The 24,217-nt window shown below is 61.3% G+C and overlaps 1 protein-coding gene across 3 annotated transcripts in view; it reads right to left on the bottom strand.

Moving 5' to 3' along the window:
* Positions 1-527: 527 nt before the first annotated feature.
* The window catches only part of Gpr161 (G protein-coupled receptor 161), a 36,748-nt gene continuing 13,058 nt past the window's right edge, over positions 528-24,217 (bottom strand). For 2 of the 3 annotated variants that reach the window (XM_026405262.2, XM_026405261.2), the window contains exons 3-7: positions 23,327-23,744; positions 13,274-13,998; positions 8,390-8,494; positions 7,278-7,397; positions 528-5,632 (exon numbers count right to left, since the gene is read on the bottom strand). In XM_026405262.2, the coding sequence (XP_026261047.2) occupies positions 5,367-5,632; positions 7,278-7,397; positions 8,390-8,494; positions 13,274-13,998; positions 23,327-23,700 (1,590 nt within the window). In that variant the 5' untranslated portion in view covers positions 23,701-23,744 and the 3' untranslated portion in view covers positions 528-5,366. Of the gene's footprint in view, positions 5,633-7,277; positions 7,398-8,389; positions 8,495-13,273; positions 13,999-19,721; positions 19,773-23,326; positions 23,745-24,217 lie in introns of those variants that run through there. The other variant, XM_026405263.2, reaches the window with a different exon arrangement.

The raw sequence follows: 24,217 nt of genomic DNA, 5'->3' as shown, positions 1-24,217 counted from the left end.
CTGGGGCTCCCTCAGGAAACAGAAGGTGGCTTCAGCCGTGACAGAAGGGTCAGGCAAAAGTGGTGGGTTTTGTTGCTACATCTCAGTGATATGATCTGCCTCTCACCCTCTTTGACTTTGCTTATGGGACAGAGAACACGTATCTGTTGATTGATGGATAAATGATAAACCACTGATGTTCATTAAATCTCCTTTTAAAACTTTGGGGTTAAGAGTGTTTTTTGTGGCATGCTGAGAATTATTCGTTTAATGATATTCCATGAATGTAATTGCCATGGGGAGTTATGAAATGCATGAATGGGTATACCTGTTGAGTAATTATCTGCCCCAGAGTCCTCTCCCTCAGGGGAGGCTAGAGATAGGAACAGGACTGCAAAACGGGGAGGGGAGAGGCACCCAGAATCATCCACAGGCCCAAGTCCCAGTACAGAGTCACAATTTCTACCACTATACATGTACCAGAAACACATTTAATCAGACAAACCTATTCTAAATAACACTTATTTATAAATATTGATTATAATCCTAACATTTTTCTTCAAAAAAAGAAAATCCCAAAAATTCAAGTTAAATGTATTTCAGGATTAGTTGGGCTTTTTGTTTGCAGTGCAGTTTTTAACACCCAGTGCATTCAGGTGTCCATTGTCAGAACACAGTACAGGACTGTCCCTTGGGCATGTGCAGACACTGATGGACAGGCACAGCCTGTGCTGTGCTCCTTGGGTTTTGACTGCCAGGAGTTGGGGTGATTGGCATTGGTTCATGGCATCTCAGAATGGTGGTGTGGAGGAAAGGAGGAGTGTGATACTGCTCAGGAAATGCCTCTGAGGGAAATTTATAAAAGGAACACTGGCCAAAACTGTGTTCTTGGTAATCTTGTGCAGATTTGGGTTTGTGCTTTGAATTCTTCTCAACAAATCTAATTGCTTTCCTTGGGTCTTCAGTTTTTGAGATCAGGCTGCAGATATTAACACCTCCCATGCCCTTTGGTTGATGGTAGTTCTTTCTGCCTACCTTACGAAGCCTTTGGCCTGTTCTGATAACAGTGACTGTTTGTTTTTTGTTTTGGTACCAGGGATTGAACCCAGGGATGCTTAACCACTGAGCAACATCCCCAGCCCTTTTTATATTTTATTTAGAGACAGGGTCTTGCTGAGTTGATGAGGCTGGCTTTGAAAGGGCGACCCTCCTCCCTCAGCCTCCCTAGCCACTGGGATTGCAGGCAGCTATCACTGCACCCAGTATTAACAGCGACTTTTAACTATCCCTCATCCTCTGGGGCTACAAAGTGAAGACTCCCTCTCTTTGTGGAGAAGACCTGGAGTTTGGCCCTGCTTCTGGCTTAACTCTTTGAGACCTCAGGCAGTTTTCTTGGGCCTTCCTGGATTGTTTGTCCCCTCTCTGACCATAAGGATGGTGCTGGTCTGCCCCTTCCCATCCTCATTTATGGCTAGTCATGGCCATTTTTCCAAGCATCAGGCTGAGACTGACTTCCTCTCTCTTCCCTGTGGGTTCTGTGTTCACTGCAGGTAGCAGCATGGATGCCTGTCTCTGCCTCCTCCCTCAGAGGCTTGGAGCTCTGGGTGCTGTGACTAAAGAGCCACAACCCATCAAGCCTGCCACTGCTGGGGAGACTGTCCTCACCACCTGAGGAGCACTTCCCAGCGAGGATGCCCCTGCTCTGTAGAATTAAGACCATGATTTGGGACTCATCCTCTCTCATGGTCATTCAGGGCGACACAGAAGCACGTTGTCTTTGCAAAGAGCCATTCGCATGGGGGAAGGGCGTTTCTAGTAGAGGCTCCTGCTCCCTCAGACTCCTCGGGCTCCTGGTGCTACTCAGCGCTCCCTCCCTACCTCCCTGTTGCCGTCCCCTTCCTCACAGTCCTTTTATGCTGCTCAGCAAATGACAGCTGCCAGCACCTCCATTCTAGGATTAAGTTATCTTTCAACAACTTCTCACTTTTTGCCAGGGAGACCCCTGTAAAAGGAACAATCCGACCTGATCGGGGAGCGCCCGAGGAGAAGAGCCACTGGCCCTGCCCTCCCACAGCCTAGGCCCTCCCTGGGTGCTTTGCCCACGTTCCCGTCATCCCTGTGAGGGACTCCTCCCTAAACTCTTGTGTCTCACACAGAAGCAGATTCCAGAACTTTGCACATGAAACCAAGCAGCTTGCCCAGAAGACCCAGCCGCTAGGCGGCAGCCTGAGCACACCACAGAACCCCAGCATCCTGCTGTCAGCACTCAGTCCCTCCCAGTCAGTGCACTGTTCCTCCCTCTCCTGCTCTGGCCCTGTCTGCCTTGGCCTGTTGCAAATATTGAGTTAGTGTATTGGTGGTTCGATTCTTTGCAGAAAGACCCCAAGCAGCTCTGCAAATGAGAATCAAGGAACCTGAGCATCAGGTGGTCCTGTCTTGACTCTCCACCCACTGCTCCAGGAGCTGTGATTAGCTTAGGGTCACACAGCTGAGCAGAGGTGGTAACTAAATGAATGGGAACAGTGGGCGGGGAGGATCAAAGCAGGGTGGCCCTCAGCCACCAGTCCCCTCATTCTCAGCCATGCTGCTGCCACCTGGCGTCTCAGGACCTGAGCTCATCTTCATGTGGCCAGGGAAAGGGCCAGGTGCTGAGCTGGGTTCCTCCGCGTGGGGCCCTGTGCCTCCTGGGCCACAGCAGCCCCCACCACTGGCATCCAGAGCAGCACAGGGCCGAGCCAGGTGTAAATCTCAGTGAAACAAGCAAAGACTTGCAAAAGCCCTACAAGTTTTCCCCTTTCAACAAAGCCAGAAGATGTGGGTCTGGATTTTTATTTTTGTTGTGTTATGTTTTTTTCGTGGTCCTGAGGATTGAACCCAGGACTCTCATGCATGGTAGACAAGCACTCTACCCTTGAGCTACACCCCTGCCAGGACTGAGGTTTTTAAATAAAAGTGGCCAGATGTCCCACCTGCACTGTCCGTGGGTTCACCACATATGAGCGTGGGTTTAGCCGGGGGTTCTGAGCTGCAAAAGCAGTGTTCTCCAAAATGCTTGGGGACTGTAAAATGTTCTTGCCCCCTGGTGCCCACACACACATCCCTCTAGCTCAACCGAGCCAATCTGAATTTCTGAATACTGCAGAATATGGTTCTAGTTACCAGACATCCTTCAAGACAGCCGCACTGTCACCAATTTGGGGGTCTCCATAACTCCCTGGTTGGAAATACCCACCTCTATTTCTAGAATCACTACTTGACTTGTATTAGAATCACATCTCCCAGGTATTTCTCCCAAAATTAGGGAGAAAATACTCTAGTGTTCTTGGCCCTAGCACCTAGCTTGGTGCTTCGCAAACAGCAGGTGTGCAGTGTCCAGTAGAAGAGTAAAATGAATGGACCTCGCTCAGTAAGGAAGGTGAATCCTTTTGTGAGATGCAGTTTTTCTAGGATAATTCAGACTAAATCCTACTGTATCCCAGCTGGTCTGTGGTCAGCAATGGGGGCTTGGAGTCTGCATTCTTTCCCTAGAGCAGCATAATCAGGGGAGCTTTCTTCAGCCCTTGGGTCCCAAGCCAGTTTACTGCACTCAAAATTCCCTAAACAGGAACTCATTCCATAGGTAAGGTTCTGCCCTGTTCTACCTCTGTGCATACTAATCAGGAATATGGTCCCTTCTGAAACAGGACAGGATACACACAGATATACATAGAAAACGGACGCCACCTGGCAGCGGGAGCGTGGGCTGCCTGTGGGCCAGCAGCGGAAGCCAGTGCACCTGCCTTGTTGAGGTCAGGCGCTATGAGGTGGCTGCCCTAGGCCTCATAGAAGGTCTTCCGTGAGCTGCAGGGCAGGGACCAGCCAGCCACTGGTATCTGCCACACGGCAAAGGCTGCCTCTCCAGAGGATGGTGAGACTCCCAAGGGGCACACTTTGGAAGTCATCCACAGCAAGTTCTGGAAGTACCCCTGCTGACCAGGGCAAGGGAGAGTCCTGAACTTGGCTTAGGTGATCACCAGGCAGAAGGGCAGCACAGGAGGGGGTTCACCACAGCAACTACAAGCCCACACTCCAAGGGCTGATGCAAATCAACAGGAAGAGAGGAACCTGGCCACAGAAACACCTCACCACTGTGCCTCCACCTCTGGGGCCACACCCTCCTCCTCCCTCACTCTTGTGGCTGGGCACTCCATCAGGGCTGTGCTCCAAACAGCAAGCCACACAGGCCATGGCCAGGGCGGACTGGCAGTGCTTCACACCCATCAGGAGCTACACCCAGGTGTACCAGTTTTGGTCTTGTGCTCCACTTCCGAAGGTTTTGTCCCTGTATCTAATTTATCAATTCAGCGATATCATAGAAAAGCAGAAGCTAGAAATGATCTCTGAGACCGCAGGTCAACTCCCCACTCCCCTTTCCCATTTTACAAAGGATGTCGAGGGGCGACAGGGTGTCCCATGATGTGGGGGCCGAGGCAGAGCTGGGCCCAGGACCGGGCCCAGGACCAATTGCCTAGTCCAGGTCCAGTGCCTTCTATCCTGTGCTGCCCCCAGGCCACAGGAACAGGAACTTGCTCCCAGGAGTAGCCGTGTGGCCCCGAGGCCAGCCCTTCTCACAGGGCACTTAGACAGGACCATCAGAAACTGCTTTCCTACTAACAGTGTCTGTTTCTTGGCTTGGCTTGGTGCCACAACCCTAGTCAGTCTCGGTGACGCACTGACCTGTCCTCACCAGATGTGTTTGCTTGTTGTTAAATTCTGGAAGTGGAACACTTGGTACCTGCCTTTTCTGTCTTATTTATAGTGGTTTCTCCCTTCTTTTGAAATACCAAAGAATCTGCCAGTGGGGAGGTGGAGGGTGTCCTGCAGCCTGTGGGCCAGGTCCTAACCAGATCCCTGCTCCTGGATGCTCCCCGTGGACTATTAGGTACCTGTGGCTGCCCCATGCTGCCTGCCTGGAGCCCACAAAGCCCAGGACAAGCTGCAGGTTAGGGAGTGCCTTGCTGTGCTCCGCCACACTAGGCCGCTTCTGCCCAAGGCGTCAGGGACAGTGTGCGGCTGGACTCCTGGTACAGGTTGTGAAGAAGAGAAAAGGGTCCGTGCAGTGGTCTCCTCCAAGTCCCTGCTCCTCCTACGGGCCACACCTCCATCTGCCCGGGGTGCTTCAGATGCCTCTGGTTCTGTCACTGGGACCTAGAAGCAGCCGACACACATCTCACAGCAGATACTGAAGTCACAGACCGGTGCCATCATTTTCAGTCCCTCCGCGGCTGCACACCAGGCGCTTCCTTCCCTGAGCGTGATGACATGTCCCAGGCCCTGACACAGATGGCTGGGGACTCCGAGAAGGCCAGCACCCCTGGCTCCATCCAGCCCAGCCCTTCCTGAGGCCCTCATCTCTCTTCTGCAGCTAAAATGTTCCCCTCTTCAATGCTCTGCAGCTGCAGCCGCTGACTCGCAAGAGCCCTGCTGCCTCGACGACCCCCGGGGCCAGCCCCTGGGACAGTTCGTGCTGAGAATAAGACACCCGGCAAAGCCTCCTCCCCAAATAAGTTGATTTTGGCCTCAGCCTCAATGGCTCTAGCCAAGCTGGCTGCATAGCTGTCCAAGGACTTGTGTACTTCGGCTTTCACATGGAGGACAGAGTTCCGGGCAGCTTCTGGGGAGAGGGCAGAGAGAAGTTAGCAGAGGGCCAGGACCAATGGCTGTGCTGCAGAGGCGGCTGCAGCTGCCCTGCCCTGGGAGGGGAGGCACACGGAGGTGGCAGACGCCAGACTCCCCAGCTACCATCCTGGACTCCCAACTCGCTACCCAGAAACTCTGGGAAGTTACTGAGTCTGGCCTTGGTTCCTCATCTGCACAGAGGAGGGCGCTTACTTCCTAGGGTCTCTGCAGTACAAGTGAGTTCCTTTCAAGATGCTCAGCCATCTGGGAAGAGCTCTCTGCCCTTCCAGATCCCCAGCTTCGGGTACCATCCGTGGCTGCGACCACCACAGACCCAGATGCCAGCTCTCTCCTCTCCACATTGCTAGAGCTTCCTAAGTCATGGGACCTCAGGGTGGAGAGATGTTAAGGAACCCTACCAGGATTGGGACCACTGGCGACCGACACGAACAGGACAGGGAGGCCGCTCCTCACGTCACACCCTGGCCCGACGTCACAGACGCACTGCCTTTCTCATTTCCTAAGGAGCAGCAACCTACTCACCCCCTGCCTTTTGTGTCAGCACGGATCACACTCAGGGGCTCCACCACTGAGCTGCATCCACTGATCTTTCTTTTGAGACAAGGTCTCAAGTGCTCATTGGGTGGCTGAGCTGGCCTTGAGCTTCCCGATCTCCTGCTCAGCCTAAGTCAGCCTCCTGAGTGGCGGGGACTCCAGGCGTGGGCCATGTGCCCAGCTTACATGCCACTCTCCAGGAGGGCAGAAAGGAGAGGACCGGCCTCCCTGCTCTGCCCCTCACGGGGCAGGGGTGGCACCCTGCCAGGGCCTTCTCTTTCAGGCCTGCCCTCCCAGGACGCAGGTGTGAAGGGACAGGTGGCCCTGGGTGGGATGATCATTTCTGTAGAAATGATAATTATGAAGCCTGTGCGGCTGCTGGTCCACGCTCCGTCCTCGACTCTGTGCAGTGGATGACTCGGTCTCTTCCTCGCTGCCCTGTGTGACCACCTCTGTGTTCACTCTGAATTCAGGCAGGACATTAATTGTGTAGAGAGAAAGTAGAAGAGATGAATGATGCGCTACAGACTCTGCTAGGCCCGTCCTCATGTTTGCATTCACCATTCTGGAGACTTAAAGCCCCGGCCCCTCTGCCACATCCACCTCCCAGCCACGCTGCTGCCCGGCCCTCGGGTTCAGGGAACAGAGTCTGAAATCTCTGGGCAGCTGGGTGGCTCGGTGGTGGTCCCTGGACTCGGCAGGCTGTACCCGAGGCCCAGAGCAGCAGGGGCAGGGTGTTCAGAACAGGCCGAGTGGGAGATGGAGGGAGGGGCTGCAGCGCCCACCTCAGCTTAGGGGCAGCTGTGGCTTCTCCTCGCTGGCCAACTGGAAGGAGCTGTGGCTCAGAGGCCAGGTCCACGTTCCTAACCGAGAGGGAACCAGGACCTGGGCGGTGTGCGGGCAGCTGGGCAGCTGCTTTCCCGGCTTAGATGCCGCTTGCTCTGAGCCGGGAGCCTGCGGACTCCAGTGAGACCGGCAGGGCTGGGAGTGGGGGGGTCTGGGGCGGGCAGGGCCCGGCCAAGCCGTCTCCCCCAGATCCTCCTTTCCCCGCTCTTTTCTTGAAGCAGTCCGTCACAGAGACCCACCTTTGATTTGCTCCACTTCATCCTCAAATGTCACCGAGCTCCTCCTCTTGGGCGGACAGGTGCAGTGGGCGGGCGGGGTGTCCTCAGAGGCACAGTCTTCCAGCAGCATCACGTCTGTCCCTGAGGCGGAGGGTGGACTGTGCAGTCTGATAGCAACACCAGGTCCCCTCCCTCCCCACACCCCTCGGCCCTCTCCCTTCCTTCAAACCCTGGTCAGGGGCAGCTAACTGCCTGCAGCACCTCACTGCACTCTGGGGTCCGCACACAGCAGGGGGCGGCCTCCATACACAGAACCCGCCCGGTATCCCCCCTGGGCAGTGGGCTATGAGCCACCCGCACGGGTGCTGCCAGACTAGGAGGGGCAGGCGGGCAGGGCTGCGGGAGAGGGTCTTCTGGGTGACCCCTTCGGTGCCATGTGCCCATAGTTGAGACAAGTGCTACACAAACACGGAGACTTGGAAGCTTGAAGTTCTTAGGGAATCAAAAGGAAAAACAAAGGATTTTTGGGAGCGGCCAGTGGAACACCCCTGCCCAGGCCACTGCTGTGAGCTGGGCACTGCCGCCTTCACGCCCCAGCAGGACGAGTGACAGGTATGGCCAGTGCCCTGCTTCTTTCACTGGCCCCATGGAGACCCTGGCAGCCTCGGGGGGGGGGTGTTTCACCCAGGGCCACAGTCCCAGAACGGGGCTCATGGTGCGGGCCCAGTGGGCAGGGAGGGACTCAGCGAGACCGGGGGGGGGGGGGCTTGGGAGGTGCTTCTCCCAGGCAGCAGGCGAGGTGGACCCCAATGACAAGGCCACAGCTCGCTGGGGGCTTCCTCTATGCCAGGGACAGACGCCCTCTGATACAGGGGCTTCTGCCCCGCTTTGCCAAGTGGGGGCCCTCGGGTGCATGAGACGAAGCAGCTTGCCCAGGGCCAGCGGGAGACAAGGCCAGCAGGTGGACTCCAGGCCCTCTGGTCAGAGGTTATTAGAATTAGAAAACAAATTACTTTTGAATCAACTTCTCCCACACTTTCGACCACAGAGCCACCCCGTGCAGGAGAAGGCCCAGAGCTGCCTTCCCACAGGGCAACGGGGCACAGCGGCAGAAGGCCCCCCAGCAAGCTTACCCGAGTCCCGGGAGCAGCTGAAGCCAGTGTCGCCCGTGCTGCTGCTGTGTCCCAGGGGCTGGCCTCCTGCCATGAGTGCCGTGAGGTGCGGGGACAGGCCCAGGTCTGAAAAGCAACATGGGTGTGTGACACGGTGACCAGCAGCTGACCCCCACTCCCCTCTGCCCGGCCTCCCTGGCAAAACTCGCTCTGCGCCCTGGAGGAGACCTCCGCTGCCCCCCCACCCCCGTCCCCCTGCCCATCCCACTGGGACAGGCCTCGGGTCTCCACGGGGAGCCCGGGCAGTGAGGCGGGTGGGGGCACCTGAGGTAGCAGTCAGCCTGGAGGCCAGACCCCGGGTCCCCCTCCCGAAATCCTGCTCGAATACAAAGGAGGAGAGGATGCTGAGAGCTAGAAACACGCATAAGGATGGGACTCGGCCTGGGAAGGGGACCGAGGCGGCAGGGCAGGGCCAGCAGGCGTGGGCACCCGAGGCCAGGCGCTGCTGCAGGCAGGCCAAGCTGGGTCTCGGCCTCTCGACCCTCAGCCTCGCTGCCCGACCCCGAGGGCTAGCAGAGGTGGGAGACACGGGCATGGCCAGGGTGGGCTGACACGGGGGACGCCAGGAGTGAGAAGTCACACTGAGCAGCCCCGGCCTCGTCCCACTGGACCCGCCAGGAGGACGGACCGAGAACCCCTCCCCGGGAGAAGCTAGCAGCCCTGGAGACGGAGAGCAAGAGCTGCCCCTCACCTGCCCAGAAGGACCAGGGCCAGGCCGAAGAGCCTGGGGGCGGGCCTGCAGGGCACCCCTCGGGCACCCCAGGCACCCTGCGGCATGGCTTCCCAGCCGCCTGCCCAGGCTGCGGTGCTGGACGGGAAGGGTCGGGCAAGTACGCGGCAGCTGGGAAGGCACCAGCAGGAAGATGGGGAGCGGGGGCCTGGGGAGACCTGCAAGGAGCTTAAGGAAAAGCCACCACGGGGAGCCCACCGAGCGAAAATAAAGACTCCCTAAGACCCGGGGCCGGAGCTCCCGGAAAAGGACCAGGCCCCAAAGGCTCTGAGAAATTAAAACAGAAGACAAACGCAGAACTCCTGAGATGCCCAGGAAGACCTCCTGCCCAGCAGATGTGACGACTGCGTGGCTGGCATGGGTCCCCAAAGCTCGGGTTGGGCACGTCATCCCCAGGGCAGCGGCGTGGGGAGGCGGGGCCTGATGAATGGGTCAACCTCATTGTTCTAGAGGCTGGTGCGTGACCTCGAGAGTGGGTGTGGTGTCAAAGTGGGTCTGGCCTCAACTTGCTCTTGCTGTTCCATCTTCCGCCGCGGTAGGACATGGCACAGAGGCCCTTGCCCAATGACACCATGCTCCTGGGCTTCTCAGACTCCAGAATCATCCTTGTCCATTATAAACTATCTGACCTCAGGTGTTTTGTCACAGCAGCAGAAAATGGTCTAAGACAATGATCTACCTTAAAGACGCTCTTGTATTCTATCATACACTCCCAGGAGAAGACCTCAATCTTTGATTTCTTCCTCGTGCCTCTGAGGGTACAAAGTGTCAGAATGTACTATTTCCTTTCTTCTCTGGAGCCAGGGAGGAAATGGTGGTGGCCACGGAGCGTCAGTCCCAGCAAGCTTCCCTCAGAACTTTCTTTTCATCACCTCTGGGAACCCCACAAGAAGATGCACTTTTGCTCTCCCCATTGTTGGGTGTTGGTTACAGGCTGGGGCCAGAGGACACCCAGCACCTCCCTGCACCTGGCCACTCCCCCAGGTCTGGGTGCAGATCACGGCTGTGTTCAACAGGAGGCCTGGTGTGGAGAGCAGCACCGCAGGGCCCCTGCCAGCTGCAGGGGTGGACGCCACATGGGTCTGGACACTATCTCTGAGGCCGTGGCAAATGCCTGGAACGTGTCTCAGCGTCCACCAGCGGGAGGACCATCTGTGCCAGACCACTGTGGCTGGGCACCAGGTGGCATCGCTGCTTACCCAGCACTTCCCGCCGGAAAGTCCAGGCACCCTGCAACGTTCTCCGAGGAACGACACATCTCTGGGGCCCAATCCAACCCCTAAAAAAGCAGCACAGTGGGACGGGCCCTGGGCTTGCGGCTCCCGGGAGCACGTGGTGGGTAGAAGCCACTGATCCTTTTAGAACTGAAACCACGACAGAATTCCAGGGTGAAGCAGGCACCTGCAGGAACCCGGAACCCAAAGGTGCCACCAGGAAGCTACTCAGAAAAGCAAAGGGGCAAGTTCAAGGGCTCCCTCACCTCCCCTCAGCCCTGGCACCTCAAAGGGCCCGATGGGAGGCAGCAGCCTCCTTCTCAGGAGGCCAGCGGGAGGTTCTGTCTGCAGCCACAGGAGCCCGGAGCGCCGCCCCAGGTGAGGGCACCTGTGTCCGGCCGTGCTCCCAAGGCCTGGCGCTGCAGGCGGAAGGGCTGCCTGCTCTCCCAAAGGCCCCTCCTCCCTCTGCCTGCCAGCTTTGGACTTGGGGTGAGCAGCCGAAGGCCAGTGTTGGCATGGGGCACACCTTTCATCACTCGAAGCCAAGGTGCACTCAGGGTGACCCCCCGCCACCATGAGGCGCATTGCCACAACCTCCAGGAGGCCCAGACACCTCAGCTGCTAGGTGGGACCCCAGTGAGAACATGCCGGTGACCCCACAAGCAGAAGGTCTGGTGGCCCAGGGGCAGATGGTACCCCACGGAAAGCTTCCACTCCAGGCAAACAGAAATGAGAGACTGAACCCACGGATGGTGGCTGAGTCCTGCAGCCTGAGGGGTCGCTGTCACGTGAGGCCTCCCAGTCAGTGGGGACTCGGGGCACTGCGGAATGTGCTTCTGCCTTTGCACCCTGTCGGTGAAAGCTTTCCAGGTGCCCTGCAAAGGGACACCCACAGGACCAAGACAGAGCCCCAGGGCACTCTTGCTGGCTCTGGAATGGATCAGACCATCCTTCCCCACAGGAGCTCTGGGGCACTCCGGGGGACAGGAGGGGGCCCAGAGGCAGGTTTGTGGCAGGAAAGACCTCTGGGTTTAGAGATCAGCTGCAGGCCAAAGCCCTGCCACAGAGAGCTGAGACAGGGGCACCAGCGTCCTGCCTGGTCAGTCAGGGCGCGCGGCTCCTACCGCTGCCGCTGCCTCCTGCTGCCATCAGGCCCTGCCAGGAGGAACCAAGGGACTCCCCAGGTCCTGTCCCTGGAGGAGGCCAAGGACTCGGAGCCCATCATCCACGAGCTCTTCCACCCCGAGGCACCCACAGGACAGCCCTTCACCACGTGGGACAGAGGGCAGCCACTGGCTGGCCCACCCCACCACAGCAGCTGCTCTCCACTGGCCCGGTCAGAGCCGCGGGACCCCGAGGACAGTCATGGCGAGGCGCCTGGGAACTGGGCAGCGAGCAGATGCCCCATCGGCTGCCCCCTCCCCCCATCCTCCTTGTTTCCTGCCTCGTCCTCAAGTTCGCGGGAACAGAAAGCGCCCATCGTTTCTGCCTGGAAGACGGACTCTGCAAAGTCCGAACACATGGGGCGGCCAGCGGAAGGACGCCAGCACAGGGTCCTGCCGGCGCCCAGGTCGCCCTGCACAGGCGGGAGCTTCTCTCCATGACTGAACTAAAGCCCTCACTCGGAAAACGCCAGGAAAGCCCTCAGTGTGCCCTGTCACCTCTGCCACTGAGTGTCCCTGCCACGAGGAGTCACTTCTTTCTCCCTCTTGAGGGGGAGTGGGGACCCCTCCATTTCATGAGGGGAAATTCACGGCGGGTGGAGGAGCTGCCCAAAGTCGCCTGGAGGTCAGACCCCAACCCGACTGCGCCCTGGAGCTGCTCCCGCCGTGGGCCGCGTGGCCTCCTCAGAACTCCCAGCTGCCTCCCCTCCGAAGAGCAGAGCGACAGCCGCGGGGCAGGACCCACAGGACCCACAGCCGGAGCCACCGCAGCTGGAGGAAGGAGAAGGGTGACTAACAGAGACTGCCACGGAAGTCACCAGGGGCCCAGCGCTCGGCCGGTGCAGGACCCAGGGCCATGGCCAGCACATTCCCGCCCACGTCCAGTCTCCCTGCTGGGAGGCAGGCTCCACAGGGCCCGGTGAGCCTGGTGACCCAGCTGCGGAGCTCCTGTACTGTGTCCCACGCTCCTGCAAGCCTAAAACTGTTTCAAAAGCGAGAGAAACCTGAGCCCTGGCGGGTAGGCTCCCTCTGGGTCTCAGAGTGTGGTGAGACTGACCGGGGTCAGCTGGCAGAGGGAGGGCCAGGTGGTCCTCCTGGTGACATCTCAGTGAAGGGCTGAGTCTGGCACTGGGAGACCCCTGGCCTGGGAGGGAGGTCGGGGTGAGCAGCTGGCTGGGCAGGGAGCCAGGCAGGGGACGCAGCGAGGGGAGGGGGCGGGCAGGCCTGGCCGCACAGACCCCTTCTCTCCACAGGAAGCAACTGTGCGGAGACCAGGGCCCCAGACGGGGCTTTGGAAGACAGAGTTCCACATCCTGGTGTCCTTGGCCTAACTCTTCTGAAACTACGCCGGCCTCCTGGGTGGCACGAAGGTGTCTGGGATCCCAGGGACAGGTGTGCTCCTGACCCACAGGAAACCTGGGCTTGGATTTTTTTTTTTTTTTTTTTTTTTGTACCAGGGATTGAACTCGGTGGCACTCGGCCACTGAGCCACATCCTCGGCCTATTTTGCATTTTATTTAGAGACAGGGTCTCCCTGAGTGGCTTAGCACCTCACTATCGCTGAGGCTGGCTCTGAACTCACGATCCTCCTGCCTCAGCCTCCCAGTCCCTGGGATCATAGGCCTGTGCCACCGCGTGCAGCCAGAAGTCTGTGCTTTCAGCAGGAGGTGAGGCCACAGGAGAACCCGCCCAGCACAGAGCATGGTGGTGGGTCCCTTCCTAACTCCTCCCAAGTCACCTGTGATCCTGTTGGAAATGCTGAAGAGCCTGGAGGTCCTCTGCCGCTGGACGAAGGGCTCCCTGTAGTAGCGGTCCCCACAGCACATGCCCAGGAGCTCCTTGCGGACAGTCTTGTTCCAGAGCCCGTAGATCAGGGGGTGGCAGACAGCACTGGTGAAGGACAGCCAGGTGGCCCAGGTCTCCAGGGCTGGGGAGACATAGTTCTTCCCCCAGAGGGCCTCGGAGGTGATGACCACCATGTAGGGGCCCCAGGTGACCATGAAGGCACCGATGACCACCAGGATGGTGACGAGGGCCTTGCACTGGTTGGCCGAGTAGGCCACTCCCTGGAAGGCGCTCCTCCTGCTGCCCGAGGACGAGGTGGAGGTGCTGGAGTTCTTCCTTCCGCTCCTGCCGGCGTCCTCCTCCAGGATGACCACCGTGCCACAGTGCACCTTGCGTGCCTTGACCCTGGCCACGCGGAAGATGAAGCCGTAGCACACCAGCATGACCAGAAAGGGGAACAGTGCGCACCAGATCTGCCAGAAGGCAGTGTAGCCGGGCTCCCGGTGCCAGGCGGCCACGCACATCCACTTGAACTCATCAAACTCCACCGACGACCACCCGAACAGCGGGGGCAGGCAGCCCACCAGGGAGTGCAGCCAGACGTAGACCAGCGCCAGCACGGCCCTGTTGCCCGTGATCTTCATGGGGTACACCATGGGGTACAGGACGGCATAATAGCTGGAAGAGGGCAGGGAGGCAAGAGAGGGCGTCAAGGGGGGCGGCACCTGCTCTCAGGGGCCCCACGCCCTCGGCCCACCCAGCCCTCCCCACAGGAGTGGCCGGCCGTCCATCACACAGCTCTGCAGGCCCTTCGGCATGGGCCAGCGGGCACTGGGGGAGCAGACCTTGGAGGTGCTGCTTCCAGGTGGCCTTCCGCATCCTGGCGTCCCCGGCCTAACACTTCTGAAATACGCTGCCTCCAGGAAGGTGCCTGAGACCCCAGGGACACGGGTGCGCTCCCTCCCCACAGGAAACCTGTGCTTTGAGCCAGAGGCGAGGGTACAGTCCTGGGGAACCCACCCACCAACAGAGCAGCACTTGCAGGCACCCCTGGGCCTCTGCAGGGGGTCACAGAGCTGCTCTTGCTGATGGTAATCCAGTGTCCAGGATCTTAAAGAACCCAAAGGTTGCCGGGCCGGGCGGGTGGCGCATGCCTGTAATCCCAGGGCTGGGGAGGCTGAGACAGGAGGATCACAAGTTCAAAGCCAGCCTCAGCAGTGGTGAGGCACTAAGCAACTCCGTGAGACCCCATCTCTAAATAAAGTACAAAATAGGGCTGGGGATGTGGCTCAGTGGTCGAGTGCCCCTGAGTTCAATCCCTAGTACGCCCCCCGCCCTGAAAAAAAAGAACATGAAGAACGTGGACAGTGCTCAGTGGACACTTCCTGAAAGCCCGCTGTGTGTGGCCTGGACATATAGGTGAGGAGCAGCGGCGGGGAAGGCAGACGGGCGGCAGCGGGGCTGGGAGTGGGACAGGCCAGACCTCCCAACTGTGAGCCGCGGTGTGTGGCTCTCCTTCCACAGGCAAGGCCCCTGGAGAGTACAGGGCCCACCCGACCAAGAGAAGAAACAACGTAAACGCAGGCCACCTGACCCTATGGTCCCCACCGCACATGTGAGCTGTGCCTGGCAAGCCACCTTGTTCCAGAGTCCGGGGACCAGGGACGGGGCGGGGCCCCAGTCGGCTCCACAGTGGAGAAGGTCACAGACCCAAGTCAGAGGGGCGAACAGGCCTCCTGAAGGGGCAACACCGACACCCAGGCCTGGGAAGGTGGGGGACACTGCCCAGGCCAGCCGGGCAGAAGGCGAGCCGGGCAGGTGTGCGGGCAGGTGGAAGGGCAAGCTGGTGCCGCTCTGTCAGGAAGGGCACAGCGGGCAGGGGTGGACACGAGATGCAGAGGGTGGGCAGGCGGCGGCGGGACGGCCAGACTGGACCTTTAACTGGGAATGGGCACTGGTAAAGGCCAGCCATGTGGTCTAACTCAGACCTCGGGGCTGGAGTAGCCCCGTCCAGACTTCCCTCCAGGGCACCGCCGCTTACGTGAGCAGGACTTTCCTGTGAGGACGGCGTGGGGGACAGTGTGGCCACACCAATGCTGCCCTAAGCAGCAGGATGCAGAGAGTGACCTCCAGGTCATCGTGAGACACCCTCCAGCAGCACTTTCTGCGTCACCCTTGGTCCCAGAGCTGAAGTGCCACCTGGCTCCAGGACAGGCTGCCTCTAGGAGAGGCTGCCTCCAGTGTCCCACAGCTCAGCGGGGCTGCTCGGATCTGGAGCCCAGTCAGGCCAACATCCGGCCTGGGGAGAGGGCCCTGCCGCAGCTGCCGCTGCACCCACACGTGGGTCTGCCTCTGCAGAGGGTGTGCAGCTGGGGAGGAGATGCCTGGGAGCCAGCTCTGCTCCCACCAGCTGTGCTCCACTGCTGTGCTCCCACTGCTGTGCTCCCACCAGCTCTGCTCCCACCAATGTGCTCCCACCAATGTGCTCCCACCAGCTCTGCTCCCACCAGCTCTGCTCCCACCAGCTCTGCTCCCACTGCTGTGCTCCCACCAGCTCTGGTCCCACCAATGTGCTCCCACTGCTGTGCTCCCACCAGCTCTGGTCCCACCACTGTGCTCCCACAGCTGTGCTCCCACCAGCTCTGCTCCCACTACTGTGCTCCCACCAGCTCTGCTCCCACCAGCTGTGCTCCCACTGCTGTGCTCCCACCAGCTCTGCTCCCACTACTATGCTCCCACCAGCTCTACTCCCACTGCTGTGCTCCCACCAGCTGTGCTCCCACCAGCTCTGCTTCCACAGGCTCTGCTCCCACCAGCTCTGCTCCAACCAGCTGTGCTCCCACTGCTCTGCTCCCACTTCTGTGCTCCCACCAGCTGTGCTCCCACCAGCTCTGCTCCCACAGGCTCTGCTCCCACCGGCTCTGCTCCCACCGGCTGTGCTCCCACCGGCTCTGCTCCCACCAGTTCTCCTCCCACTGCTCTGCTCCCACTGCTGTGCTCCCACCAGCTGTGCTCCCACCAGCTCTGCTCCCACCGGCTCTGCTCCCACCGTCTCTGCTCCCACCTGCTCTGCTCCCACTGCTGTGCTCCCACCAGCTCTGCTCTCACTGCTGTGCTCCCACCAGCTCTGGTCTCACCAGCTCTGCTCCCACAGGCTCTGCTCCCACCGGCTCTGCTCCCACCAGCTCTGCTCCCACCAGTTCTCCTCCCACTGCTCTGCTCCCACTGCTGTGCTCCCACCAGCTGTGCTCCCACCAGCTCTGCTCCCACAGGCTCTGCTCCCACCGGCTCTGCTCCCACCAGCTCTGCTCCTACCAGCTGTGCTCCCACCAGCTCTGCTCCCACCGGCTCTGCTCCCACCGGCTCTGCTCCCACTGCTGTGCTCCCACCGGCTCTGCTCCCACAGGCTCTGCTCCCACCGGCTCTGCTCCCACTACTGTGCTCCCACCAGCTCTGCTCCCACAGGCTCTGCTCCCACCAATACTGCTCCCACCAGCTCTGCTCCCACCAGCTGTGCTCCCACCAGCTGTGCTCCCACCAGCTCTGCTCCCACCGGCTCTGCTCCCACCGGCGCTGCTCCCACTGCTGTGCTCCCACCAGCTCTGCTCCCACTGCTCTGCTCCCACCAGCTCTGCTCCCACCAGCTCTACTCCCACTGCTGTGCTCCCACCAGCTGTGCTCCCACCAGCTCTGCTTCCACAGGCTCTGCTCCCACCAGCTCTGCTCCCACCAGCTCTGCTCCCACCAGTTCTGCTACCACCAGCTCTGCTCCCACAGGCTCTGCTCCCACCGGCTCTGGTCCCACAAGCTGTGCTCCCACCAGCTCTGCTCCCACCAGCTCTGCTCCCACTGCTGTGCTCCCACCGGCTCTGCTCCCACTGGCTCTGCTCCCACTGCTGTGCTCCCACCAGCTCTGCTCCCACAGGCTCTGCTCCCACCGGCTCTGCTCCCACTGCTGTGCTCCTACCAGCTCTGCTGCCACAGGCTCTGCTCCCACCAGCTCTGCTCCCACCAGCTGTGCTCCCACCAGCTCTGCTCCCACCAGCTCTGCTCCCACAGGCTCTGCTCCCACCGGCTCTGCTCCCACTGCTGTGCTCCCACCAGCTGTGCTCCCACTGCTCTGCTCCCACCAGCTGTGCTCCCACAGGCTCTGCTCCCACCAGCTGTGCTCCCACTGCTCTGCTCCCACTGCTGTGCTCCCACCAGCTCTACTCCCACTGCTGTGCTCCCACCAGCTCTGCTCCCACAGGCTCTGCTCCCACCAGCTCTGCTCCCACCAGCTCTGCTCCCACCAGCTCTGCTCCCACTGCTCTGCTCCCACTTCTGTGCTCCCACCAGCTGTGCTCCCACCAGCTCTGCTCCCACAGGCTCTGCTCCCACTGCTATGCTCCCACCAGCTCTGCTCACACAGGTTCTGCTCCCACTGCTGTGCTCCCACCAGCTCTGCTCCCACCGGCTCTGCTCCCACCGGCTCTGCTCCCACCGGCTCTGCTCCCACTGCTGTGCTCCCACCGGCTCTGCTCCCACCGGCTCTGCTCCCACCGGCTCTGCTCCCACTGCTGTGCTCCCACCGGCTCTGCTCCCACCGGCTCTGCTCCCACCGGCTCTGCTCCCACCGGCTCTGCTCCCACTGCTGTGCTCCCACCAGCTGTGCTCCCACCAGCTCTGCTCCCACAGGCTCTGCTCCCACCGGCTCTGCTCCCACCGGCTCTGCTCCCACCGGCTCTGGTCCCACAGCTGTGCTCCCACCAGCTCTGCTCCCACCAGTTCTGCTACCACCAGCTCTGCTCCCACAGGCTCTGCTCCCACCAGCTCTGGTCCCACAAGCTGTGCTCCCACCAGCTCTGCTCCCACCAGCTCTGCTCCCACCAGCTGTGCTCCCACCGGCTCTGCTCCCACCGGCTCTGCTCCCACTGCTGTGCTCCCACCAGCTCTGCTCCCACAGGCTCTGCTCCCACCAGCTCTGCTCCCACCAGCTGTACTCCCACTGCTCTGCTCCCACCAGCTGTGCTCCCACCAGCTGTGCTCCCACCAGCTGTGCTCCCACAGGCTCTGCTCCCACCAGCTCTGCTCCCACCAGCTGTGCTCCCACCGGCTCTGCTCCCACAGGCTCTGCTCCCACCAGCTCTGCTCCCACCAGCTGTGCTCCCACCGGCTCTGCTCCCACTGCTGTGCTCCCACCAGCTCTGCTCCCACCAGCTGTGCTCCCACTGCTGTGCTCCCACCAGCTCTGCTCCCACTACTATGCTCCCACCAGCTCTACTCCCACTGCTGTGCTCCCACCAGCTGTGCTCCCACCAGCTCTGCTTCCACAGGCTCTGCTCCCACCAGCTCTGCTCCCACCAGCTGTGCTCCCACCAGCTCTGCTTCCACAGGCTCTGCTCCCACCAGCTCTGCTCCCACCGGCTCTGCTCCCACCGGCTCTGCTCCCACAGGCTCTGCTCCCACCGGCTCTGCTCCCACCGGCTCTGGTCCCACCGGCTCTGCTCCCACCGGCTCTGGTCCCACCGGCTCTGCTCCCACCGTCTCTGCTCCCACTGCTGTACTCCCACCAGCTGTGCTCCCACCAGCTCTGCTCCCACCGGCTCTGCTCCCACAGGCTCTGCTCCCACCGGCTCTGCTCCCACACGCTCTGCTCCCACCAATACTGCTCCCACCAGCTCTGCTCCCACCAGCTCTACTCCCACTGCTGTGCTCCCACTACTGTGCTCCCACTACTGTGCTCCCACCAGCTCTGCTCCCACCAGCTCTGCTCCCATCAGCTGTGCTCCCACCGGCTCTGCTCCCACCGGCTCTGCTCCCACCGGCTGTGCTCCCACCAGCTCTGCTCCCACCAGCTCTGCTCCCACAGGCTCTGCTCCCACCGGCTCTGCTCCCACCGGCTCTGCTCCCACAGGCTCTGCTCCCACCGGCTCTGCTCCCACCGGCTCTGGTCCCACCGGCTCTGCTCCCACCGGCTCTGCTCCCACCGGCTCTGGTCCCACCGGCTCTGCTCCCACCGTCTCAGCTCCCACTGCTGTACTCCCACTGCTGTGCTCCCACCAGCTCTGCTCCCACCGGCTCTGCTCCCACCGGCTCTGCTCCCACCATCTCTGCTCCCACTGCTGTGCTCCCACCAGCTCTGCTCCCCACGCTCTGGCTCAGCCCACAGAGCTGCGGCGCTTCCTTCATGAGCGGGAAGCAGCACCCCATGCCCACCTCCAGGCCAGGCCCGCTCCTAGGAGTGGATGGCTCAGAGCCTTAGAGGCAATTGGCAGTGGGCAGGGCCTGCCCTCGCCTGTTCCCCTTGCCCCCGGCCCTCTCCCATGACCCTTGGGGACAGTGGGCCCTCTGAGCCCTGGGGTGACTCAAGCAGCTGTGCATCCTCTTTCCCCCGCAAAGTGCCCAGCTGAGCCACTGACCTGCATGACGCCATCCAGGCAACAGGAATGTGAAGGAGTTGGCTAGGGAGGGACGGGGACGCTTCCAGGAAGATTCCTTCACTTCTCGGAAGACACAGGCCAAGATTCCTGCTTTTCTCCACCTCTTTACAGAGTGGGGACCTCAGAACCCGGGGGTGTCAGCGGGGTCTCCTCAGAACCCCAGGGATGTCAGCTGGCTGTGGGGACCAGGCTGCTGCAGGCTAACTGTCCTGGCTCCTTGGACCAACCCTGCTCCGGTAGTCATGAAAATAATTGCAGCCAACAGACGGTCCTCTGCCGGGCTGTCCTGCGGGCCTCCACTCCGCCATGTCACGACTTCACGGCAAGCCTGTAGCACACGGCTCTAGGTCACTGCTTGACGAGGTCCAGCCACTGGCAGCGCCCCAACACAACAGTGCCCCTCCCTCCCGAGTGGCCTCTGAGGCAGGAAGGCCCTCGGGTCCTTCCCCTGAGGAGCCACAGGCCCTGGGGCCACCTGGCTTTTAGTCCTGATTTGCAGAGGGGTGTAGGCCTTGGAGCAGGAACCCACGGCCCTGTCAAGGTGAGGGCAGGGGCCCGCGTGCCCACTGAAAGCTGGTCTATGTGCCCTGAGTCGTCAGCAGACTGGAGGCTCCAGTTTAAACTGAAGCTCCTGTAAGCTCAAAGAAAATCGGAACAAAAGCAAGTCCCTGGCCCTGCGGGTCAACACAGGCCCCGGGAGAGGGCTGTCCCCTGCGGCTCTCCGTCCTTCTCAGACACCAGCCTGCACACAGCCCTTCAGCCCCCAGAGAGGCTTTCGGTTGTCCTGAGTAACGGAGGACCTGTGAGGAGCCCAGCTCCAGAGGGTGGCCTGCCCCCGCCACGGCCACAGCACTGTCCCGCCAGCCGTCCCCACTCCCAGCTGCAGCAGCACTCAGCTGCCCCCACGAAGGAGCCCTAACAGCACAGCGACCTCCATCCTGAGCCAGAGCTCCTGTCCTCGTTAGCTGCCGGCTTCAGAACGGGTGTCATGGCCCACAGTGTGGGCGGAAGGCCACCCAGCAGCCCAACCACCCAGGCTCAGATCGAGGTGACCACACGTGACCCCGGCAGCAGTGACTTGCTCACCGGGAGCCCTGCTGGCGGCTTCCACTCGCGAGTTTGGTGACTGTCACTGCATTCTTTCCACGGCCTGCCTCTGCTCTGTGGGCTGTCTGTCCACCCAGCCTGACGGATTTCTTCCCTCTCCCCGGCCCCTCCTGCCCTTCCTTCCCAGTGTCCTCAGATTGAGTGACCACTGAGCAGCCTGGTGGACTCCACTCATTGGGGTTCTCAGCGGGTGGGCTGGGGGCGTGGCTGGCAATGTCTCGGGGGTTGTGCGCTGTCACACCTGGAGGTGCTGCAGGAAAGCACCGGCTCCCTCCCTGAAAACAAGGCAATTCCGAGGGACACAGCCCTCAGAAGGGTGACCTGTGGAACCTCAGAGCCTCAAAGGCACAACCATGCACAGCATGGAGCACCTCACAGCCAGGGAGCACCTCACAGCCAGGGAGCAGCACACACCCAGGGAGCACCTCACACCCAGGGACCACCTCACACCCAGGGAGCACCTCACACCCAGGGAGCACCTCACACCCAGGGAGCATCACACACCCAGGGACCACCTCACACCCAGGGAGCACCTCACACCCAGGGAGCACCACACAGCCAGGGAGCACCTCACACCCAGGGAGCACCACACAGCCAGGGAGCACCTCACACCCAGGGAGCATCACACATCCAGGGAGCACCTCACACCCAGGGAGCACCTCACACCCAGGGAGTACCACACAGCCAGGGAGCACCTCACAGCCAGGGAGCATCACACACCCAGGGACCACCTCACACCCAGGGAGCACCTCACACCCAGGGAGCATCGCACAGCCAGGGAGCACCTCACACCCAGGGAGCAGCACACACCCAGGACCACCTCACACCCAGGGACAACCTCACACCCAGGGAGCACCTCACAGCCAGGGAGCATCACACACCCAGGGACCACCTCACACCCAGGGACCACCTCACACCCAGGGAGCATCACACACCCAGGGAGCACCTCACACCCAGGGAGCACCTCACACCCAGGGAGCACCACACAGCCAGGGAGCACCTCACACCCAGGGAGCACCTCACACCCAGGGAGTACCACACAGCCAGGGAGCACCTCACACCCAGGACCACCTCACACCCAGGGACAACCTCACACCCAGGGACCACCTCATACCCAGGGAGCACCACACACCCAGGGAGCACCTCACACCCAGGGAGCAGCACACAGCCAGGGAGCACCTCACACCCAGGGAGCAGCACACAGCCAGGGAGCACCTCACACCCAGGGAGCACCACACAGCCAGGGAGCACCTCACACCCAGGGAGCAGCACACAGCCAGGGAGCACCTCACACCCAGGGAGCAGCACACACCCAGGGAGCACCTCACACCCAGGGAGCACCACAACCCCAAAGAAGCTGCAGACCATGGAAGATGACAAAACAGGCCACAAAACCATGTGTGCAGAGCCTATTTCACAATCGACTGCACCACCCAAAACCGCTGGAGGCAAACACGGCAACAGGGACTGTCCCTGGCGGATCAGGTCCCTGGCACTGCTCCTTTTACTCTCTGTCTCATCGCTGGGAAAACCAGACACGTGGAGAAGCTGGCGGGCTCCTTGGCCGGACGTCCTCTCCATCCTTGCCCTGTGCAGAGGGCCCAAGGAGTCCGCCCAGGGGAGGCCTGTGCTCCTGACGGACTGTCCACCACCACCACGCCACCGAACACCCGAGGGTCCAGTGAGCCTGGGCACCAGTGCGGACACCCCGGTCTGCTGGCCACTGACCACATGGCACGAACCTCGACCCGCCCTCCTTCTCCACGTGGGGAGTGAAGGGCCAGGTGGATCCTGGCCAGGGGCTGAGACCTGCACACCACCTCTGCCAGGACAGGTTTGCAGCACCTGTGGGGCCCAGAGGGGCCAGCAGGGACGGTCCCCGCTGAACCAAGCACATTCAGCCGCTCCCGGTGCCGCTGTCTGCACTGCCCAGGCTGTCCTGTCCCCTGCTGCCCCTCCGTCCTGCACTGTGAAGGAGTGAGGGACCCCGTGTGGGCGCCACGGTCAAGCTGGGGCCATTGCCCAAGTGAGAGCCCACGGGCCACGTGGGAGGAACGGGCCCAGCCTGCTGCACCTGTCCTTCCTGGGCTCCGCGCTTCACGGGAAAGGAGGGCCCGCGGTCTCCAGGCCGGTCTCTGTTTTGTGCTTTTAAGCCACGGAGCTTACAGAAAACTGCAGTCACGCGTCCCTTAAAACAGGGCACCATGCTGAGAACCTGTCACCGGGCCATTTCGTCACCGCGTAAACACGGCGGAGAACACGGCACAGAACAGACGCGCACTGCTGCCGCCCTGGACGACGAGGACCCGGGTGTCCCACGGGGCCCACTGTCCACCTGAACCCAGGCAAGGGAAGCAGGGCTCCGGGCCAGGAGCCCAGAGCCGCGGAGATGGCTGGACCCCGCCCCGAGCGAGGCCTGGGAGTCGGGGACCAGGACCTGCCTCTCCGGGGCCCTGCACTCCCCGCGGCCAGCTTACCGGTCGATGGCGATGACCCCGAGGGTGAGCATGCTGGCCGAGCTGATGAGCAGGTACAGCAGGGCGGAGAAGTTGCACCACACGACCCCGAAGATCCATTCCCTGCGGACGGAGCTCGTCACCACGAAGGGCAGCACCAGCACCGACAGCAGCAAGTTGGACAGCGTCAGGCTGAAGACGAACTTGTTGCTGAGGGTGAGGAGGTAGGACTTCTTGTACAGGGTGACCACCACCACCAGGTTGCCCAGGCAGACGAACACGGCGATGACCACGATGGCCACGAACTCGGGGACACCGCTGCCCCCGGGCCCGCTCTCCGCCGCGGGGAGGTCGCTCAGCTCCTTCCTGTGGCCGAGGGAGGAGTTGAGGCTCATGGTCAGTGCGCCTCAGCCTGGGGTGGGCACAGCATGCTGGACGGCTGCAGAAACAAGACAGGACCGGGGACAGGAGGGGCCTCGTCACACATCACCTGCCTGCAGCTGGCAAGAAAGGCAGCAGAGGCTCGGCCGGGAAGTCCCAGGCTGCCCCCAGCCAGCCCCCAGCCAGCCTCCCCAGCCAGCCTCCCCAGCCAGCCTCCCCAGCCAGCCCCCAGCCGGCCTCCCGGTGTGCTCCCTCCCCCGTGTGTGGCTCCCTCACTCTGGCCTGAGGACTTCTGCTTCAGCCCCAAGTTTGGGTCTGCAGAGCCGAAAGGCCCCGTGCTAAAGGCTCAGCCTCCACTTGGTGCGACTGGGAGGAGTGCAGCCTTCCGGAGGCAGGACTCATGGGAGGATCAGGGCATTGGGCGTGCCCTGGAGGGGACCACAGAACCCCCGTCTCTTATCTTTCACCTCTGCTCCGCCACGGTAGGCTGCCTTGCTGTGGGCCCAAAAGTAACGCGGCCACCTCCAGAAC

Source organism: Urocitellus parryii, chromosome 9, assembly GCF_045843805.1.
Source record: "Urocitellus parryii isolate mUroPar1 chromosome 9, mUroPar1.hap1, whole genome shotgun sequence".
Lineage (NCBI taxonomy): Eukaryota > Metazoa > Chordata > Mammalia > Rodentia > Sciuridae > Urocitellus > Urocitellus parryii.
Note: the sequence above shows the minus strand (reverse complement) of the source record. Positions and strands in the feature narration are given on the sequence as shown.